This window comes from Xenopus laevis, chromosome 9_10L, assembly GCF_017654675.1.
Source record: "Xenopus laevis strain J_2021 chromosome 9_10L, Xenopus_laevis_v10.1, whole genome shotgun sequence".
Classification (NCBI taxonomy): Eukaryota; Metazoa; Chordata; class Amphibia; order Anura; family Pipidae; genus Xenopus; species Xenopus laevis.
Genome location: NC_054387.1, coordinates 29,507,170 through 29,529,860, shown reverse-complemented (window position 1 = coordinate 29,529,860; position 22,691 = coordinate 29,507,170). Strand labels below are relative to the sequence as shown.

General features: G+C 40.1%; 1 protein-coding gene across 3 annotated transcripts; it reads left to right on the top strand.

Annotated features, from left to right (window-relative positions):
- The first annotated feature begins 6,565 nt into the window (after nucleotides 1-6,565).
- Nucleotides 6,566-17,516, top strand: slc16a3.L (solute carrier family 16 member 3 L homeolog). 3 transcript variants are annotated; one of them, XM_018234376.2, is made up of 6 exons: nucleotides 6,566-6,704; nucleotides 11,023-11,165; nucleotides 12,249-12,490; nucleotides 13,987-14,130; nucleotides 15,270-16,040; nucleotides 16,551-17,516. In XM_018234376.2, the coding sequence occupies exons 3-6, from the start codon at nucleotides 12,268-12,270 to the stop codon at nucleotides 16,829-16,831; spliced, it is 1,419 nt and encodes a 472-aa protein (XP_018089865.1). In that variant the 5' UTR covers nucleotides 6,566-6,704; nucleotides 11,023-11,165; nucleotides 12,249-12,267; the 3' UTR covers nucleotides 16,832-17,516.
- The last annotated feature ends 5,175 nt before the right edge of the window (nucleotides 17,517-22,691 follow it).

The following is a 22,691-nucleotide window of genomic DNA, read 5'->3' as shown; positions in this document are numbered from 1 at the left end:
AGAGCGATCCATTTCTTGCGTGCACGCACGAGCGCCAATTCGCCTGCGTGACAGGTTGCAGACAGGTTGCCTAGGGTGCCTGACTGTCCTGGCCTGGCTCTGATCTAACTGTTAATGACTATCTGACACCCAACTGCTGCATGAAGACAGAATGAAGAGAAACAGATGCTGAGAGAGGAACAGTGAAGATAAACTTGATTATTTCAGAAACGATGCAGAATTTTTAATTGATTGTATTTAGAAAGTTTCTTATTTCAGTATTTTATATAAAGTTTTCATTTTCTTAATGGTGCCCCTTTAAATTATAGGCCTCTACACACTTTACCCTTTCTTCTAAATAGTGCTAGATAAAATACTAATACTGCTGATACTTTGTAAATGGAGTATGTGTGCATCTGTATAATAGTATTCTCTGTGTTAAAAATATCTATGTTTACACCAAAACAACAGAGAAGACAGGACTGTTTATACTTTTTCCAGGACCAGTTAATTGTCCTTCTTGGAATAGTCTCTGCTAAATTTTTCTCCTTTTGTTTTCATACAAGGACACTGTTTCAAGACAGAGCTCCGCATTCATCTACTAAAAACATTGGTGCATCTTACCTCTGTTAACAGAGAATATGCCATAGTTATACCAAGTGATTTTTTTCACATTTAAACATCTAGCACCTACAAATAAATGAATTCCAATGTCCTATTGCATATGAAAAGTAAGTCTATAGTTCTATACAAAATCATGTGGGTGATACCTACCTGATTTCATGTGAACTGGTAAATATGTGCCCTGCTGCCCTATACCAGTTAAAATGGTTGCCCAATTGACTAAAAAATTGATTTAAACCATAGTAGTGTTTCGGAAGCAAAGACACAATTTTCACATTATATGTAGTACATAATATGTATGTAGTACATTATGGGGCCGATTCACTAAGGGTCGAATATCGAGGGTCGATATTCGACTAGGAATTAAAATCCTTCGACTTCGAATATCGAAGTTGAAGGATTTAGCGCAAATAGTACGATCGAATGATCGAAGGATTATTCCTTCGATCGAACGATTAAATCGAAGGATATTAATCCAACAATCGAAGGAATATCCTTCGATCAAAAAAAGTTAGCCAAGCCCCTTAATGTATACGCATTCAAAGCCCTTTCATTTTTGGTGATACTGGTCCTTTAAATCAAATCATATAACAATTTATCCTTTGGATCACCAACTGTTTTTCTGTATGTATTGAAACACTTTTAATCATGTAAAAAAAAATGCTCCCATTTACTTGCCAATGTTATCACTATTTAATACCATTTATTAGACTTTATTTATCAGGGCACTTTGTAAGCCTATGCTGTTTTGTCCTGAGGCCTTTAGATGCTGCCTTCTACAACTGCTTTCCTGATCACTTCCAGGACCCTTTGATGTCAACATTTCTGCTAAAGGAAAGGTGCTGATTCTGTGCTATTGCAGGAAAGTACAATCTGTACTATTACCCCTAAATAAACTCATGATTTTACACAATTCCAACTGCAAACACGCATGAACACGCTAACCCTAACTCACACTCTCCCAACTCACACCTAGTCTGACTGTTTTAATATTTGCAACTGTGTATATTTATTGTAATATTTGGCCTCCTTGTTTGTTGTAATATTACTGTATTGTAAAAAGGTACAGTGAAGCACTGTACGAACCACATACATACATATATTCCTGCCACATATGGCTGTGACAAATAAAACCTCTGAATTTACATACAGTCAGATTTTTAAAAAAAAAACAAAAACAAAAACAAAACCTTCCATTTGTTTGTGTAAATAGGTTTCTTGAAGATAACAACACAAAACAGGTTTTGCCATGCAATGCATATTTGTACGTAAAATATGTTGTAACTCTGAGATCAAAATACATATGAATCTGGCCATACAACTTTTAAACAGAGAGTAAAAATGTATTTCCCTGCAGTTTTTACAATCTACAATATCTCAGTATGTCAGAAGGGGCATACAATAATACTAACTATTAGTGGAGTAAAACACTGCTGTCTGTAGCTTAGGTGCATTTGTCTAGTGCTGTATCTGCTCTGCAAACAGTGGTGCATTCCACTTTGGGATTCACTTTAAATATTACTTGCTGCTTCTCTTTAGGGCAGAGACACACAGGCAAATTTGGGGAGATTAGTCGCCCTGCAACAAATCTCCATCTCCCGAACTGCCTTCCCTGCCTTCCTGCCGGCTAGAATTAAAATTGCCGGCGGGATGGCACTCGGAGCGTTTCGTTTTCCGACGTCGCCCGAAGTTTCCTCGTGAGGCAACTTCGGGCGACTTTGGGAAACTAAGCATTTCAAATGCTATCTCGCCAGTGATTTTAATTCTAGCCAGCGGGAAGGGAGGGAAGGCAGTTCGGGGAGATTAGTCGCCCCGAAAAAGAGGAGATTTGTCGCCAGGAAACTAATCTCCCCGAATCTGCCCATGTGTCTTTGCCCTAAAAATGAAAGTGATTTAAAGTAATGAAAATATAATGTACTATTGCCCTGCACTGGTAAAACTGGTGTGTTTGCCCTGGCATTTCAGGTACACAGAGGTCCAATCAGCCCATACAGAGGCCCAAACAGCCCCCACCAGCCCACTAAATACTGACTTTCTATGGCACCTTGTAGCAGCCCCTCTGGCATTTGCCAGAACCCACAGATTGCCAGTCCAGGCCTGATAACGGATAACAGATAAACTCTGTAGAATCCCATTGTATCCATTGTAATCTGTGCCTTTTCTCCTTTTTGCACTTGCTGCCCCCCATGGCTACACAACAACAATAAATATGTTGCCAATCTGGGCCTGCTGAACAAGTTTCCATTTTTATAAAGGAAAGAGGAGGAGGTTAAGTTCAGAGACTTTTAAATTAGTGCTTATAATGGAAAAATTAGAACATATGGATTTTTTTAATTAAAACAATAGGCAGAATGTAATTTCACATTTATTGTGTTCATTTTTAGCAAAGGTGTTTAAAGTATATACTGCCCCTTTAAATGAATATTGGTACATTATAATGATGAGTTAGGCCTTGTTCAAGCTACATTTTAGTGCTTGGCAAAACATAGAATTATCCAGGGCAGACCATCCCCTTGTCAGGGTGTTTTCACTGTAAAGAACACCCTGACAAACCTACAAAGGATTAACGCTGCTTTAATCCTGCTTTAATGCTACAGACGAGTACCTTGTTGCCGTCTGCCTGGTTCACACGTCCTGTTTGCATAAGACAAAGATTTCCTTATGTATGCAACAGATAGAAACAAAATCAGATAATATTGTTCCAGATAATAACAATTGACCTTATAATTTCCTAGTTTAGATTTATTTTATGTATTACCATTGGGTAATAAATGTTTTCTTATAGCCATGTTGCTGACAGAATACAAATTTCATATTTTATACATATTTTGCACCCACTCATCGATATAAGCATATACTGCAATAATATATACAACCCAGAATAACAGTGTACAGGGAAAAATATATATAAATATATTTTGTGCTATTCACTATTCTGTTTATTTGTGCAAAAATACCCAAGATAGTAGTTTTCTAACAGACTTCTAAACTATAAAGTGCAAACTGCTGTGCTTTACATATATATACTCTGGGGGTGTTTCTCAAACCTCTCTGGGTATCTGTCTGTGGCAGGTTGGGGTGAGGACCATGTCGGCTTCATGATGTTGTACTTGCCCTAACGGTCTGCATTTGCTGTCGTGATCAGCCAGAAATCTCTCACTTCAAGGTGGATCTTTTAGTGTATGTCCAACTTAGCGCCTATGGGGTCTTCTGTATTTAAAAGTTAAATAGGAGATGTACAAACACCCCATGTGCCTGTCTTCTGATCCCATAGTGATATATGGGAATTGGGTTCCTATATCTGGCCATACATATGGAGATCTTCTATTTAGCGAGGTCACCAAGCTAGCATATCTCTCCCTGATATGCCAACCTTGAGGTGGCCACTATTGGGCTGATCGGATCATAATACAGTATCTGTATTAATTACTAATCAGCCTTTTATTGTGACATTTCTATTCTATGTGTACTATATATTGTGAGTGGGTCCCTAAGCTCAGTAAGTGACAGCAGCACAGAGCATGTGCAGTGAATAAGCAGAAAAGAAGATGGAAAGCAACTGGGGCATCTTCCCTGCTAAAGGGCTGTGGTTGCCTTGGGCTGGGACAGAAGCCCAAAATATAATGTACAACATTTGTAGCCTAATTCTTTAATTAGGCGTTAAAGACAAGGCAGTGACAGGCAGACCACTACTCAGAAATAACCCAGACGAGCATTCCTGAGTTATGATTTCCCTGTCTCGTCACCTTCAACCTAATTTCCATCGCATCTGACTTGACGCCTGAGTTTTTGCGTCGGATTGCGCTGAAATCACTGTGGAGTTCTACCCTTAGGAAAGCAGTGATAGACAGATAGGGAAGTTTTGATTGCTGCAATTTTGCACCTGATTATAGAGAGGAGCTTGGTGCAATTTGACAAAGACAGAGAAAGCTGGTATGGGAAGCATCACCAGCCCAACAAATAGTGATTGTCTGCAGCCTCTTAAGGAGCCCCTCTGGCATTTCCCAGAACCCACAGATCCGGGCCTGATGGGAAATGTACAGCTGTTTGGGGATTCGTGTAACTCAGGGGCAGGACTGCCATCAGAAATCACAGGGCCCCATACGACAAAATTTCCTGGGCCCCCTGAGCTGCGCCCACTGCAAGCCCCACCTACAGGTCCGTCCTCCCCACCCCACAGGTCCGCCCCCACCACACAGTAAAAAAACAAAAAAAAATATTGGTGGCTAGGGTTCAAACATGTTAAAAAAAAATAAAAAGATATTGGTGGTCAGTGCCACCCATAAAAAAACATTTGTGACCAGGGCCCCCCCATTAAAAAATATTGGTGGCTAGGACCCCACATGAGAAAAAAAAATTGGTGGCCAGCCCCCCCCCACATTATAAAAAAATTGGTGGCCAGGGCCCCTTAAACGTCCATGCCTTCCCGAAGTCAGCAGCTCTCAGAAAGATGGGGGGCACGGCTAATCAAGTGTGGCATGGCCGGGCCCCCCCTTACCCTCTGGGCCCCCTACAACTCTCCCCCCTGTCCCCCCCTGATGGCTGCCTTGCTCAGGGGTGATAATGTGTGGACTACGTTTTTTGCCCATGGTTAGCAAAAGTGTCTTACAGTCGCCTGTGAATAGTAAAGGTGGCCACAGGGGTGCTTCGCCAATGAGGCAAGTTGAGGCTGTCGCCTCAGGCGGCAGCACCCCACTAGGTACCAGGGGCAGCAAAAATGCTGCTCCCGGTACTTTAAGAGTGAATTTCCGGGGGGAGGGGCCAGGATCGCCCCTGGGTGGCCATACATAGGTCAATGAACCAAGTCAGCAGCTTATCGGCCCATGTATGGGGTTAGCAACAGGCCTGTCAACTGGGCAGATTTCAATTTTCCCACCCGACAAGGCCAACGTTGGTGGGGTCCTCATAAAACGTGTCTGTAGGCAGGGCCACTCCCGCCATGAGGCAAGATGAGCAATAGCCCCCCTGGGACCTGCTCCAACACTAGGAGGAGGAGTGGGAGGGGGGTGGCATCAGGGCTGCTGCCTCAGGCTGTCTGTAGGACTAGGCCCCTCTGCAGTGTCGGACTGGCCCACTGGGATACCAGGAAAACTCCTGGTGGGCCCAGGTGTTAGTGGGCCTCTTGCTTCTAAACATTTGGCCTATTTCATGGTCATTCCCTGTTTCTTTATGGAAATAAAGAGGAGTAATAATGGAAAAATGCGTATAGTATTTAGAGAAAAGAGATTAGGAGAATTAAGAGGTTGAGAGATATAATAGTTTGGAATGTGGGCCCTCAGCCTAAAGTTTTCTGGTGGGCCCCTGGCATCCCAGTCCAACACTGCCCCTCTGTATGATCTGATCGTTGGCCCCAGGCCATCAATAGAATCAGCAAGATTTGGATCAGTATGTGGTAGCCAAATCTGGCCCAGATCTTCTAGTATCTTCTACTCTTGTGGTGTATGGCCAGTTTAAGGAAGCAGGTGCCTCCATGCCTCCATCTATGCAGCTGGAAAGCTCCTGTCACCAAGGTTTGTTGCTTTAAAAAACTATGTTGTGAAGAGGACCCAAGTACTAACTGTGTTCAGTGTATATTGGATTTGCTCCAAAATATATAGTTTGGTGTACAAGCAATATAACATGTTGCCAATTATCCCAGAACATGCAATTGCTTTAGTGTGGAAGCAACTGATCTTTTACACATGGTGATAGGTAACAAGCAGCGGCCCAAAACCCTCATATTCCTAGGGGAACCCCGATTACTCATCAGTGTACGATACTGTAGCTGTGAAAACTTGACCATTTCCACCAACCCAACCTGTTTTTTAATGTTTACGGAAATGCAGAGTAATGCCAAATGGGATCCCTCATTATCATTATCACACCCACTTGTGCAGCAGCAGCAGCGCATCCTCCCCCCACCCCCACTGATGCTCCACTCCGCTTAACCTTCACGCTGTCCTGTGAGTTGCACGAATATCTAGAGCGGCTGCTGCCTCGTGTGACGTCACACGGACATGCCTACTTAAAGCTCGGAGAGCGGTAGCTTTCTACAGTCAGACTGGCAGCGTCATTCGCTTTAGGTACGTGTGTGATGCGGCGCTTGTCGTGGTATGCCTCAGGTGGGTACCACCTGACCCCAGCCTACAGGGATTATCTAAAGGGGTGTTAGCGCGGCGCTGGGTGGTCAATGATATTCGGATATAAAGGGGGTTCTGTGGCATGATCTTTTGGGGTTTACTACTTCGATACGAGGTCTTGCGTTCTACAGGTACCGCTTGTTACGTTAATGGGGGTGAAGGATTGAGCGAGTGAGGGTTTGGATGTTGCATAATGTGGGTGTTAAAGCTGCGATGGGAGTGTTCTGCGTGTTGAAAACTGCGATGAGGGTCGTGTTCCTTCTGTATGAGGCTAATATGGGGAGTATTAAGATGTGCCGCTACTCCTAATGGGAGTTTAACATTCTTACTTGAATCTGTTGTGCTTTAAAGCTTAGTTGTTCTCCATTTAGGATTGAGTGCTTTTATTTATGCTCTAATGTATATGTGGGCATACACGCTTGGAGACGTAGTATAGTTTCTTTATGTTGGTTTACTATGTCCTTCTTAACTATTTTTAGAATTGGTTTCAATGTATCTTCCAATGTTTAATAATTTTTTTTTTTTTTTTTTTTTTTTTTTTTTTGTTAATTTCCCCCCCCCCCAATCTCTATTTAGGCCCCGTGCTGTTAACAATCCATTTATCCACTTATTCAAACCACTGCCAGACTGGGTAGGGTCAATTGGGCCCTAGAAACCAGATGGCTGCTGAACATCTAAACAATACAGCTATTGAACCATAAACTAAATTTAAAATAAAAAAATAATGCCAACAGTCTCAGAAGATAATGTTATGATAAAAGGTGAACTACCCCTTTAAAATAGTGTGGGGGGGATCAACTATGGGCTGTGACTTAAAATGGATCCCCATGCTGTTTAGGTGTTCTGTATTCTCCTAAATTATCACCCAATGTGCAACTTTTAAAATAGTTAGTGTTTTTGAATTACAAAACTGATTTCTATAAAATCTGGATTCCTGCGGGAGCGCAGGCTTAAAATGAACATAATAGAAAGTTCCTTTGTAGACATGGCTTTAGTACCCCATGTGTACATCATAGTCAAATATTGTATGGCTGGCTGAGGACCCTATATAGACCAATTCTGAGCTACTGTTTGTGGAGAGGGTTTACTCTTATTAGAGCTATATCGGGGGGGGGGGGTGATCTGTCTAGGGATTATGTGTAGAGCTCATCTGAATGTGAGTAAGACTACAGTTGGGGCACACTGAGGATGGGGTGCTTTGGTTATACATATTCTACTAGGAATATACAGTCTGTAAGCGGGATGTGATGTTCCTTGAAATATTACATGGGACAAGGGTGATTTATAATGCTTTGCACAGTCAGTAGGGTATATATTTTCCTAATTACGAAGGTAATGCTGTGTCTTAATAAAAAGGTTATACCTAGATGCACAGTTAATGAGGCAGTTGCTCAGCTGGCAAATCCCGTAGAAGGATGTGATTCACCCTCCTGACATTCTACAATACGTAAAGCTATTTTAGTACATCTGTGTACGTGCCTTGTGGTTAGTTCTTGACTGTAATGCTCCTCTGTGGAGAAGTGGTGGTTTATGGCCCCCCCTTGTGTCTGAGTACCATGTACTGAATGACTATTGAATTCTAAAAGACGCTGCTCTGTTTTAGACAGGAACTAACCTTTTTTGACACTTCAATCCGACTATTCCTCCTTTAGGGCAATTTTAACAAATACAAGGAATATTTAACTGTCATAACATCTCCTCACCTATACCTTAATTGGCACAAAAAGGAATTGTCGTGCAGCATATCTAGGTCTCGCATCACTGCTCATCCCCCCCCCCACCTGTTTGCTATTCTGTAAAGGCTTTATCTTGCCTTGAACCCGACCGCCCCCCCAGCAGGTGGCTGCTGGTCAGTTAGTAGCCTCTAATGTTGGGCTGCTTATTTGCATAAAGCCAATCAGAAGCAGCTGCCAAGGGATCGACATCTGTTGTTGTGTCTGATGCTGCTTTATCTTTGATCTTTTAATATCTCCTTACCCATTGTTATTGGATACAACTCTCCTTTAACAAAAAGCCAAAGATAATGCTTTTGTATGGGTGCAAAGAACACCCAAACGGTGCTGCCTGCTATCCATATTTGTATCGGATCTATTATTCGTTATTCTTGTGACCTGGGGTTTTCCAGATCAGGCGTCTTTCCATAATTTAGGTCTCTAATTTAAGTATGGTAGAAATCCATTTTCCATTTTAAAACTGTTTTACTATGATGTAAACTTGTAGAATGATTCTGAGACAGCCTGCAGTTTTTTTTTTCTTTTTTGTGGTTATTTAGCTTTTTATTCAGCAGCTCTTGTTTGCATTTTCATCTGGTTGTTAGGGTCCAAATGACCCTAACAACCATGCATTGATTTGAATGGGACTAAAATAGAAGAGGGTCTGAATAGAAAGACGAGTGAGAAAGTAGCAAGGATGATACTTTGTAGCATTTTGTATAGCAGGCTTTCAGATAAGGAATCTCATAGCTATACAGGATATCTGCTTCCAATATTCCAAGTGTAAAGAGACTTTTATTTTACAAGGATATTTAAAGTCCTGTTAAATTGATGGTAACTGTGCGAACATGCCTTAGCTGTGTATCTCCACTTGTATGAAAGTGTTTTTCTCTAAAATCTAATTCTAAAGAGAAACTATATCCAGCCTTGTGCTCACACAGCATCAGAGCTAGACAAATTGCAGCAAAGTTAGAACCAGGCAGCTATTCAATTATAGAGCAGCAGCCCAAAATAGTTTATTTTTAGAAATGGGCTCCTCCGGAGGTGTGAATGTCACAAAGGACATTCACCCTTTGCTACCAATTAATCTGTGGCCTGAAAAAAATATACATTCTTGACTAAAAGATGCCCAGGACAAGACCTCTACTGCTATTTACAAGGGCAGCCTGCCAGATTTATCCTGGGTATAAATGGTTTCTGACTGCTTCAGGTTTCAAGCCATGTAGTGCTGAAACATCTTTAACATGTCTGTCCTGTTGCCCTCCAGCTGTTGACACAACGCATACTATGAGTTGTAATTTGGCAAATTGGATGGACAGGAGGAATATCCTAGCACTATAAAATGGATGTCATTCACCCTGGTTCTACTTCTTTGTCCTATGGTACTGTCTGTCACATCATTGCTGCACTTCCCAAGAGTCATACAGCAGCTGTAATGTTTTATTGTGCAATTGGCACAAGCCAGTTAATTAAAATGTGCAAGTGCTTTTATTTTCTAATACTTCACGTTTCATATTTTGTTTATGAACACAGGCCTGCTGCACTCTTATCATAGAGCGACTTTATGTTGTAAAAGGAAACTTGCATCTTGGTTTAGTGACCTACAATGATGCAAATTAGAATTAACCCTCTCCTCGATAGCAGAAAAAAGAGAAGTGAGGATGTACAGATAAATTTATTACATTTAAAATTTGCTTCCTTTAAATTAAAACCCTTATGACCAAATGTTTGCATAATGGAAGCTATGATACAAAGGTGTGATTGTAGTGGCTTAATAGCACAGGTCACGTAGTTGAACCACTCCCTAAGGATGAACACAACAGCTCTGAAAGGCTGTGGGTTTTTTATTAATAGACTGCTCTTGTTCCTCCTTCCTCTCCAAATTGCCTGTGTGTGATCGCTGTTGTGATTACAATTAATCTTCTGGGAAATATGTATAGGAAAAATGTGACCTGTACATATGTAATTCACTTAGTAATGCAGTTGGGTCTTTTTGGTAAGGTCACAACTAAATGTTTTTTTCACTTGCTGGCTAGCAATGGGAAGGTAACCAACCCCAAATTTGTTTCAAATGATTTAAGAGTGGCTAGGTTATTTCAGAAGAAAATAATCTGCTATTACAGCACAGTTGGCAGGCTCCTAACCCTCCGTATAGATCAAAACATTCTGAATAATTGATATCAGAAAATCTGACTACTGGCAGAGCAAGAACAGCGAGCAAAAGCTTGTGGTTGTGCATAGTGCTCATTTAAAACCTTTTTTTAATTTTTTTATATTACAAACTGAATCCATCACTCGGTGAAGCTACTGTAACTGTCTCATTATATAAATTGTGGCATAATACTGTACAAGTGCAAATACTCTACACCCTAGGAAAGGGCACCCTGGCTAATCTACTAGGAATATTGTTCCCTGTTGAATGAAGGAAACAATATAGCAGTTGTTGCTGGGGACAACTCTTGATCAGTTGACCCACTGAAATGTTAATTAGGCTGCTGCATTATAATTGGCAACTAGTTCTCTAGAATGCATAGACTGAAGTAAAGAGGGATTTCTTTTGTTTCATTACTTGTTCGTTTGTTTTGCAGATTATACCAAAAACCATCCGTATGAAATAAAAGAGCTTTAGCAATTTAAAATCATTTTCAAAAGAATTTCAGACTACCAGATGCAAGCCCTGAAACAAAGCCCTCAAAGGCACTGAATAGACTTAATTCAGATACAAATTTTGGTGAGTATTTACAAATGTAATTGTCTTCCAGAACTCACTCTAATCTAAGTCACATCACTTGGGGCAGCTGGGAAATTGACAATATGTCTAGCCCCATGTCAGATTTCAAAATTGAATATAAAAAAATCTGTTTGCTCTTTTGAGAAATGGATTTCAGTGCAGAATTCTGCTGGAGCAGCGCTATTAACTGATTCATTTTGAGAATTTTTTTTTTTCCTATGACAGTATCCCTTTAAGTTTAATTTGGTAGGTTCTAAAATGTCCTATACTTGGAAACAGGTCTTCCATTTTATAGTTATGGTTTTTGATTTTGCATATTTCCTGTCCCTCTTTCAAATGGGATCACTGACCCCATTGCCACTTGGCTCTGCCTGTTGATGGTTATTGTCCTCCTGCCATGGTAGTGCTTGCACAATATAAACAGCTAGGGCTACATGCCACTGTAAACTACACTTAATTAACCTTTATTGGTGTAGCACAAATTAGAATTGCATGGTCCAAGTCTTGACTTGTGTTCTGTTTGAGACTTCTTATAGTGGTGCTGCAAATAGAACAAGCCACTTCCTCATTACGAAAGGAAGGAAATAAAAGCTTATCACTTTGTGCATTGTTTGCATGTCAACCGACTATCCACAAAAGCAAATGAGTAGGATTATTTTTCCCCTCTGTATAGTAATTCCATTTAATATCTTACAAATAACCTATAGTACTGTATATTGAATTTATCTTCACCCTACCTTCTCTTTATTTTCCTATGTTTGTTTTTGTTTTTTCTTTTCTGTCTGGCAAGACCTAATCTAACCACAGGGGGCACTCCAATTCTAAAATCAAATTGCAGATCTAAAACCTCAGCATGCCCATATCTCTGTGGGCTGCCCTTGTGTGCTCCAGCCAATTAAATTTCTCTTGGCCCTTTTGTATAACATCTGTCTAACAATTGGCATTATCTTCATCTGATGCAATTGTAGGCCCTAGGTGATCCAGTCAACACTGTAATTGCCATTTTAAGTTAAACTTTTATATTAACTTCACTCAATCTTTAATCACATTTATCTCAACAATTACAAATTAACTTTATTCTAGGATCTGATATTTTTACATCATGGGAGGAGCAGTTGTGGACGATGGGCCAACTGGCATAAAGGCCCCAGATGGTGGATGGGGATGGGCCGTTCTGTTTGGATGTTTTGTCATTACTGGATTCTCTTATGCTTTTCCCAAAGCTGTCAGTGTGTTTTTTAAAGAATTGATTCGTGAGTTTGGCATAGGATACAGTGACACAGCATGGATATCTTCGATCTTACTGGCAATGCTTTATGGTACAGGTGAGTGCAGTGGGGAATTTGGTGGATGTTTAGTTCCCCTCAAACACCAACTACCCTTACAGTTAACCACTTGTATGGAGGATTGCTATAAGCTTACCAGACCAGTGATGTACAATATAACTGCAGGGTGGCACTATTGCAGCCATTCTACATGGGTTTTTCTGAACCTTGGGTTAATGCTGTGTATTGTGCCATCATATAGCACAGAGGTAGTGGCAGGAAAATACAGGGACCAACACTAAATTTTAAAGACCTGTAAGGGGAGATATCGTGCAACAATATGGTGCAGCATAAATATAACTAGCTGAAGAAATCCTAGAAAGGAGAATGTAGCTTAACAGGGGGGGGGGGGCAATGAAATTGATAAAAACACGCACACCTTAGAAGTGGAGCATTTGTTCTGGTTTTCTTCTGCAGACAGGATTTTTAGGTGAAGATAGCATTGTAATCTATTGGTGAAGTGATAATTTACCACTAGATGAATAATAAAAATAAAATGTCTTGCTAATGCAGTCTCTAGGGCAGTTTTTCAGAAATATATGTAGGGTTGTATAAATGTTCGCTGCTGTCCTAGGCACAGGACTTTGCCCTTTCCTGCTTCCCTCAGTGACTGGTGATGTGAAGTACAGCTTGACTGTCTGCACATCTGCTGAACACTGAAGAGCCAGGTACCTTTCCCTTCAGCTCTTCCAATGGATATAGCCATAAGTGTGGCACAACTTATACAGTAATTAAGGCCCTCCACTCTCCGATAAGGCTTCATACACCATAATCCACTTCTCTTAATCCATGTTGCTAATGAACACTACCCTTATCTCATTATTTAGTTCTCAACCATGTGACTAATGTTGGAGCATGCCTCTTCATGCAGTAGCAAAAAAAGGGGTACAAAATCCTGTCCAGCTCTGACAAATGTGCTGTCATAAAAAGCTGAGCTACAGAATTTATGGCCTGTGTACGGTGGGTTTTAACTGTGGCAAAAGGGTTAAGGATACATCCCTTTTGGCACATAAGCAAGGTAGGGAACTGATGGGTGGTAACTCTAGCTGCATTCTGCACCCTTCTCTGAGCCTGACAAGCTGATTACAAACCAGAGACAGACTGATGGAGACAGGCAATTCATCTCATGGGGAGGGGGTTGGGACTCATAGGTGACTGGCAGGATGGAGGGAGAGCACCCATGCAGAATTGGGGTGGCCTGGAGGAAGAATAGGCAGGTTACTAATTTATGAGCAAATGCATTGCTTTGGCACACACAAGAAGGGCACTCAACTTTGTATCAAAAAGGCAGTTTTCTTGCTATAAACAAATGCACCTTGAACTAGCAATTTCTTGTGTAAATATGAATCTGTAGTCCTTTCTAAACATAGGTATACTTTGCCCTGTTGAAAGGGTATGTTAGGGTGTAGATACAGATGAAACAGAATGTTACAACACAAGTGCTTGAATGCAATTTGCTTTCTGATTATATTTATTTATTTTCCTCCACTATACAGGCCCACTTTGCAGTATCTGTGTGAATCGTTTTGGCTGTCGCCCAGTAATGATGGTTGGTGGTCTCCTTGCTTCTCTTGGAATGGTGGCTGCTTCTTTTTGCACAAGTATTATCACAATTTACCTCACTGTTGGGGTCATAACTGGTGAGTTACATACAAACTATAGATTTGATACCTTTAAGAGTTTTAACTACAAATTACTTATAATCTGCTTAGGTTTCTTGCACAAGTCTTAAGATAGTATGAATTAACACCACGATTCTTCAGATTTAAGTGTGCTTTAAGGTTGACTGTAGCATAGCTGCCTTATCAGATGTGGCTTGAGGGAGTCGCTCACAAAAGGACAATCCTACCAGTCCATGGCTGAGTTTAGTCTCATGGCATGGTAGTAAATGCAGATATATATATAATTAAAAGGAAAATGTACAAAAAAGCACTCTTTAGGACCTATGAATAACACAAAAGTGCAGATTTAAAGTTCAAATTGAAAATTGGAATTTTTTTTTTTTTTTCAATTGTGAATTATCCAAACTCAGATTAGTTTTACGGTAATTGGAATTTTGAGATTTCATACTATGGCCCTTTAAGAACTCAAATTTGTCTTTGCCACCTAAAACCTGCTGAACTAATGTAAGTCAATGGGAAGGGTTGGGGTTCAATCTGGTGGGGTGTACTCTGATCAAGTTTTAATTTGACTTTTCAGGGTCTTTTTAAATTCATCCAAGCTGAGAATTTGATTTTTATTAAATTTCAATTGGTCGAATTCTGAATTTGAGTTTTAAAACAAAAAAAACCTCAAATTTCAACCCTTTATGTTACTCAAACTGTTGTAAAGCAGCAATCTTAATACCAAATAGAAAATGAGTAACTGCTTTACATACAGTGACTAATCGCAAAACCTTAATATAGCTGTAGTAAATCCACTTTGTGAACATGGCCCATTAAAAAAGTTACATATGGATTGGAAGAAAGCCAATGTAATACCAGTATTTAAAGTGTGCCAAAAACATTTGATGGCATAACAATGTTACAAGAAGGTTTGTTGGGCTTGGCAATGCTGTGTATAAATGGATCAAAAACGGTGTACAGAATAGTGTAAAAGAAGGGCATGTAGTGCTTTAGTATTGGGGGGGAAAGTCACTTTGAGACCCTAACCATTTCATATGCTTGTAACTTAGAGGGATTCCAGAATATTCTGTAAGTAGATTTAATGTTTAACATGGATATGTTAATAATCTTGTGAATGAAATGCTACTCTACTTCATTTTTTTTTTTTTTGTCAGGTTTGGGCCTTGCTCTCAATTTCCAGCCTTCTCTGATTATGCTGAACAGATATTTTGACCAGCGCCGCCCACTGGCAAATGGACTGGCTGCAGCAGGAAGCCCTGTGTTTCTCTGTGCCCTATCTCCTCTGGGGCAAGTTCTTCAGTATGAGTTTGGTTGGCGAGGAGGCTTTCTTATATTGGGTGGGCTGCTGCTCAACTGCTGTGCTTGTGGGGCTCTGATGAGACCACTTGAACCTCCAAAGAAAGCTATCGAAGATGTCAAGGTGACACAAGAAACAAAACCAAAGAAAAAGCTGCTTGACTTCAGTGTCTTCAAAGATAGAGGATTTCTTATCTACACTGTGGCTGCTTCCATTATGGTTCTTGGGCTATTTGTTCCTCCTGTGTTTGTTGTAAGTTATGCAAAGGACATCGGTATCCCAGACACAAAGGCAGCTTTTCTCCTCACCATTCTTGGATTCGTTGATATCTTTGCACGACCCACATGTGGAGTAGTTGCAGGGCTGAAATGGGTTAGACCATATTCTGTCTACTTATTTGGATTTTCTATGCTCTTTAATGGGTTCACTGATCTGATGGGCTCCATGGCAGATTCCTTCTGGGGACTGACCATCTTCTGCATATTCTTTGGGATTTCCTATGGAATGGTCGGTGCACTGCAGTTTGAAGTCCTGATGACTATTGTTGGTACACAAAAATTCTCCAGTGCTATTGGGCTGGTCCTACTAGCAGAAGCTTGTGCAGTTCTTGTTGGACCACCATCGGCAGGTACGATTTTATTTAAAAAAAAAAAAAAAAAAAAATCTTTAGTAAACTGGAATGTCTGAGATATATATGTATAGGTACAATGAGGATCTGCTTTCCTCAACTGCCTGCTTAGGGAATATGTCGCTTATTAATTTACCTGTAGGGCAAGGGCACACAAAGTTGTCAGATAACTGTACACTAGAGAAGGGGGAGCTTCACTTTAATATTAGTATATCTAATAAACTGATGCACATTTCTATAGTGTGGACCCTCAAAATGCAATATTGCTTAAAATCAGCCTTGTGCTGCGAAGAAGCTACTTAAGCCACCTGCTACACTCCTCCTGGACCTATTTCTTTGCCTTGCCACACGCCAAATCTTAATTGAGGGGGGGGGGTTACCTTTGTTCAGTCCCATATATGCAGCACTTATTAATGTAGCTTTAATTAAATCTATTTAATGGCATTCACTGTCTGGGTCTAGTGAAGACTTCCATGTTGTAATTGTGCACATAATTTTTGTCTATTGCAGGAAAAATCTTGGATGCAACTGGGAAGTACATGTTTGTATTCATCATTGCTGGTGTTGAAGTCGTAGTGTCCTCTTTGGTTCTCACTGCTGGAAACTTTTTCTGCATTAAGAAAACTGTAGAGGAACCTCATCATAAAGACAATGCAGATATAGAAGAACTTAAAAAACTTGATGGCACAATACCTGAAAATGGCAAAGTGGATTCAGCAGAAATGGAACAGTTCTTGAAGGAAGAAAAGAAAAATGGAGAAGTTTCAACAAATCCAGAGTCCTGTGTCTGAACACTTTGAGCTTTAGGATATTTAATTCAGGGGTAGAAGATTTAGGGCTGTGCCAATCATTGACTGTTTTAAATGTACATTAATGCTGATTTTATTGTAAGTAAACACTAAGTTGTGGTGGAGAGGCAGTTGATGTAGTCCATTAACCCATGGTAGCCACTGAGCTGATTTGCTGTCCTTTTATCTGCACTAGATTCATATACACAAATAGGCAATTGGCTGCTATAGGACTCTTTTAATACATAACCTCAGTAAGAATAGGTCAGACAAAGCAAGTTGGTTGTATTTAGTGATACTTCTCAGTTGACTGGGAAAAATGTCAGTACAAAATATATATTTTAAACGGTTCAAATTTTATTTTTATTTTAATGTACAACCAACTCTGCCTGAGAAGAACAGGACTTGCATAACATTTCAGAGAAGACTACAGATAGTTTGAGCTTACCTTAATATGCAGTGTTTTCAGTTCATGTTGGCATCTTAATCGCCAGTCATTTACTGATGCTTGAGTTGATCTGTGCTGGTCTGTATAACGTATTACCAATGTCTAACTCAATCCTAACTGTTACATGTCAGTGTGTGGGGCTTTTTTTCTCATGTTATTTATGGAGATGTTTAATACACTTTTTGTGATGTGATTTTATCTGGCATTGGACTGAAAAGTCAGTAAATTATATAAAATTTACTTTTTTTTTTTTTTTTTAAACAATACAAAATTGTGTGTTTTTTCCACAAACTAAAAACCTAACAGAAACCAATGGTGTACAGTATTGGTTAATATTTCATCCTACAATCTCTATAAACAAACTCTGCCCTTAACAAGGGATAAGGCGTTGTACCTACATATAGTGGGGATATGTAGCTTAACTGTATCTGTACTTCAAAACGAAAACTTAATTTGCTAATGCACAACATTCAAGCCTGCTAGTGGCTATATTGGGAATGATTTTTATCCCACCAATAGTGCCTTGCTAAACTCTTGAACATGTAGTGGGTATGGAAGTTAAGCTTATTTGGGAACAGACTAGGACAAGGATACCCAAAAGTTAGGTTGGGATCTACTATTAAATAATGGTACCAGTATGGTTGTAACAGATACAGATAAGGCAAATGTGTTAAATCAGTTTTCTTCAGTGTACAATAGAGGAGTCTGGGTTCACAGGCTCACTTAATAACTGCACGAATGGTTCAGCTCAATCTAGTCAGTGGCTGACTCAGGATATGATTCAAAATGCTTTAATACAAATTAATGTAAACAAGGCTCCAGGGCCTGATGGCATACACCCCCGGGTTCTAAGAGAGCTTAGTTCAGTTTTAGACCAGCCCTTATTTCTGATTTTCTCAGATTCACTGTCATCTGGTATGGTGCCTATGGATTGGAGAAAAGCTGATGTCATTCCAATATTTAAAAAGGGATTACGATCTCTATTTAAAAAGGGATTACGATCTCAGCCTGGCAATTATAGGCCAGTAAGCTTGACATCTGTGGTGGGCAAATTATTTGAAGGCTTGTTAAAGGGATCACATTCAAAATTTTGTCCTAATGAATGGCATTATGAAGGATAGGTCATGTCAGACGAATTTGATTGCATTTTATGATGTGGTAAGATTCTGGATAGTGGGGTGGCAGTAGATGTGATCTATATGGATTTTGCCAAAGCATTTGATACTGTGCCCCACAAACGACTACTTTCTAGACTAAAAGTCTGTTGGGCTTAATGAAGTCGTTTGCACGTGGATAGGAAACTGGCTACAGGATCGGGTACAGAGGGTGGTTGTTAATGGGACATTCTCTACTTGGAGTAAGGTTCTTGGTGGGGTCCCCCAGGGCTCAGTATTGGGTCCACTTTTATTTAACTTGTTCATTAATGACTTAGGGGAGGGTGTTGTAAGTAATGTATCAGTGTTTGCAGATGACACAAAATTATCCAGCCCAATTGATTCCATCCAGGATGTGGCATCCTTGCAACATGATCTTGGCAATCTGGGCAGCTAAGTGGCAAATGAGATTCAATGTTGATAAATGTAAAGTCATGCACCTGGGATGTAAAAATATCCAAGCCACTTATACCCCTAATGGGACTGCACTAGGCAAATCCATTATGGAAAAGGACCTTGGAGTCCTTGTAGATGATAAACTTGGCTGTTGCAAGCAATGCCAGTCAGCAGCATCAAGGGCAAATAAGGTCTTGAGCTGTATTAAAAGAGGCATAGAGTCAAGGGAGGAGGGGGTCATTCTTCCACTGTAGAGCACTTGTAAGGCCCCATCTAGAATATGCTGTACAGTTTTGGTCTCCATCACTCAAACAGGACATTATTGTATTAGAGAGGGTACAGAGAAGGGCAACTAAGCTGGTAAAAGGTATTGAAAATCTTAGCTATGAGGAAAGACTGGCCAAATTGGAGATGTTCACACTGGAGAAGAGGCGCTTAAGGGGTGATATGATGACTATGTATAAATATATAAGGGGATCATATAATAATCTCTCTAATGCTTTATTTACCAGTAGGTCTTTCCAGCTGACACGGGGTCACCCGTTCCGATTAGAAGAAAAGAGGTTCCACCTAAATATTCTGAAGGGTTTTTTTTACAGTGAGCTGTGAAGATGTGGAATTCTCTCCCAGAATCAGTTGTACAGGCTGATACAGTAGATAGCTTTAAGAAGGGGTTGGATGGCTTTTTAGCAAGTAAGGGAATACAGGGTTATGGGAAATAGCTCATAGTCCAAGTTGATCCAGGGACTAGTCCGATTGCCATTTTGGAGTCAGGAAGGAATTTTTCCCCCTCTAAGGCAAATTGGAGAGGCTTCAGATGGGTTTTTTGCCTTCCTCTGGATCAACTGTTACCAGTAGACCTTTAGCTGGTGTCTGTAGATCTCTAGACACTGTCTTATCACCCTCCTGTTTCATGCTTAATAAAATAATTTTATTAAGGTTAAATAAGAAATATAGGTTTGTTCATTATAGCAATATAAATTCTCATCAGTATAATTTCCATGGAATAGAATAACTGCTTTTATGGATGTAGGAAATAAATAAAAACCTTGGTACAATATAATCTCACATAATACAATCTCACCATAAGGGGGAGAGAGACGCTTGACTCAAAGAATAAATGATTGTCATTGAAGTCTGATAAGGCCAGGGCTTTGGTGTTAATGGATCAGTCTCTGTATCTTTAAGTTCCTGGACATTCTTAATTGTTGGATTGTAACCAACCTTTTCAGGTTAAGGATACAGTCCATTTAATGGTCACTGATTCATTTAACATCATTACAAAAAACAAAGAATTTGACCATCCAAGAACCCCTGTCCTTTATGTTCTGAAGATCCATAAATCATTGGGTTTTTATACATAAGGATGACCCATAGAATCGGGGCAGTCCTAGAACCACTAGCACAGTTTGGAGATGCCTATAGTGGCACATACCCACCTGTTTAAAAGACATGGGGCAAATGTAATAAGACACTGGGGTTTATTTATAAACACTGGACAAATTTGCACCTGGGCAGTAACCTATAACAACCAATCAGATGATTGCTTTTAATGTTCAACCTACAGCTGGCTGAAAAAAAGCTAATCACTGATTGGTTGCTATGGGTTACTGCCCATGTGCAAATTTACCCAGTGTTTATAAATGAGGCCCACTAATTTTTCCCAGAAGCAGTAACTAATAGCAACCAATCGGCAGGTAGAATTTACTGGCCACCCATTTAAAAGCAAATGTTATTGGGTTGCTATGGGTTACTGCTCATGGGCAAACTTAGTGCCTTTTATTACATATGGGGGATAATCTATTGTGTAGCCGTGAGATTACCACCTGTGCCTAAGGAAACTGTTGGCTATACAAAGCCTGTACACTTTAATTGCTTAAGGTATACAGTTGGTTGAGTAAGAATTAATGAATACTGATAACAAGCTGGTGTACATTTTGCTTGAACTAGAGATTGAAGAAGTTTTATTGGCAGCAGCAAGCAACTTCCATGGGTGCTGCAGTCGGCCCTTTTGACGATCTACATACACAAACTGGAAAATGAACTGTTCCTGAAACAGACTGAGCAAACCTATTGTACTAAATTAAGATCAGTCAGTGGAATGGTACCTCTGGTGGATTCAAGGAAATGAAAAGAAGCAAATGGTTCCCATGAAACAACATTTAGGAGCGGATTTATTAAAGGTCAAGGTGCAAATGATAAATTTGAATTCCTAGCTATTTTTTGTGTACTTGGACTAAGGAATAAACATATTCGGAAGTTTGAATATCAAAATTATGTACTCTCTCTTTAACTCAACTTCGACCATTCGCCATCTAAAACCTGCTGTTTTAGCCTATGGGGGACCTCCTAGAACCGATTTGCAGTCAATTGGTGGACTTTTTTTGGGGGGGGGGGGAAACGGCAAATCTAGTTCCTTCGATTTGTACCATTTTAATTCTGCCAAATATGGACCAATTCGACCAAAAAAAAAAACAAACTTCATTTCAGTTGGTCGTTTTGAATTTCAAAGTTTTTTTCAATTCGAAATTCGACCCTTGATAAATATGCTCCTTGCATTTGAAACCCAAAGTTAATTTTCTTCAGCTAAATTTCTTGGATGTACAGCACACTATTCACAATGGCATAATCAGTACTAACTTGTATAGAAAAGTTACTGATGAAAACAACTTGCTCCATTTCAAAAATTTCCAATAATCCAAGCACAATCAAGGTAATACTAGTGGGACAATTTTTAAGGGTTGAACATGTTGCATCTTCTAGTGATGACTATAGAATATCTATCCAAGTCTTTTGCAATTTTTCATGCAAAGTGGGTACAATCCAAACACAATAGTTGAAAGAGGAAGAGACTATACCAAAAGGGGATTTGCTGCATCATAATAAAAATAGTAAAATGGATAGTAAAGGTTGAATCCCCATTATATGCAAATACATTAAGCACAGTAAACAGAAAACTAATTATGAAATATTGGGAACATTTCTGGGAACTCAAAAGAGAGGCACCTTCCCATGTTTGAACTGTGTTTGCTGTGCATTAATAGCCAAAGGAAGTATAAATCACCCCACACAAGGCACAAAACCAGTGTTGGACTGGCCCACTGGGATACCAGGAAAACTCCCGGTGGGCCCAGATATCAGTGGGCCCTCATGCTGCTAAACATTTGGCCTATTACATTCCCCTTTTCTATGGGAACAAAGAAGCTAAATTGGTGGAATAATAGATTATAATATGTGAAGAAAAGAGAATAGAGGTTGAGTGAGGAGAGAAAGAATAATACTGAGTGAGCCCCTGGTCTAGGGCTTTTTGGTGGGCCCCTGGTTTAAAGTTTTTGGGTGGGCCCTTGGTATCCCAGTCTGACACTGCACACAACCTAAATGACTATGCCTACGGAACTCATTTTAGGACATCCTATGGCAAAATACCTGTCCTCCATACAATGTCCTACGGCTTAGGAATGCCATATCGAGTGCTTTTACCGTCACTCATCTTTCAAATTTGCAGTCATACCTCCGTCCTCTACCCTCCCTTCTCAGCCGTCAGCCAAACGAATTACACCCTCAGGCCTCCATCTTCCACCCTCAGTCTTCTGCCCTCTTCCCTCTGCCCTCAGTCCTCTGCTGGGGTCATTTATATGCTTAAATGGGTAGTTCTAGAGGTGGTTCAGCCCTTACACAGAGGTGGTAACTTTAAACAAAAGATGTTGCAACGAGAAGCGTAATGGATATCAAAATGACCCCCATAGGTTTAAATAATGCCTGGAGTTTGAAGTGCTTTCCTCTTTTACAGAAATTAATATGATGCCTGTCTACATTATACAATCTTCTGAGCTGGGATTACGGTAAAATAAGAATACTAATACTT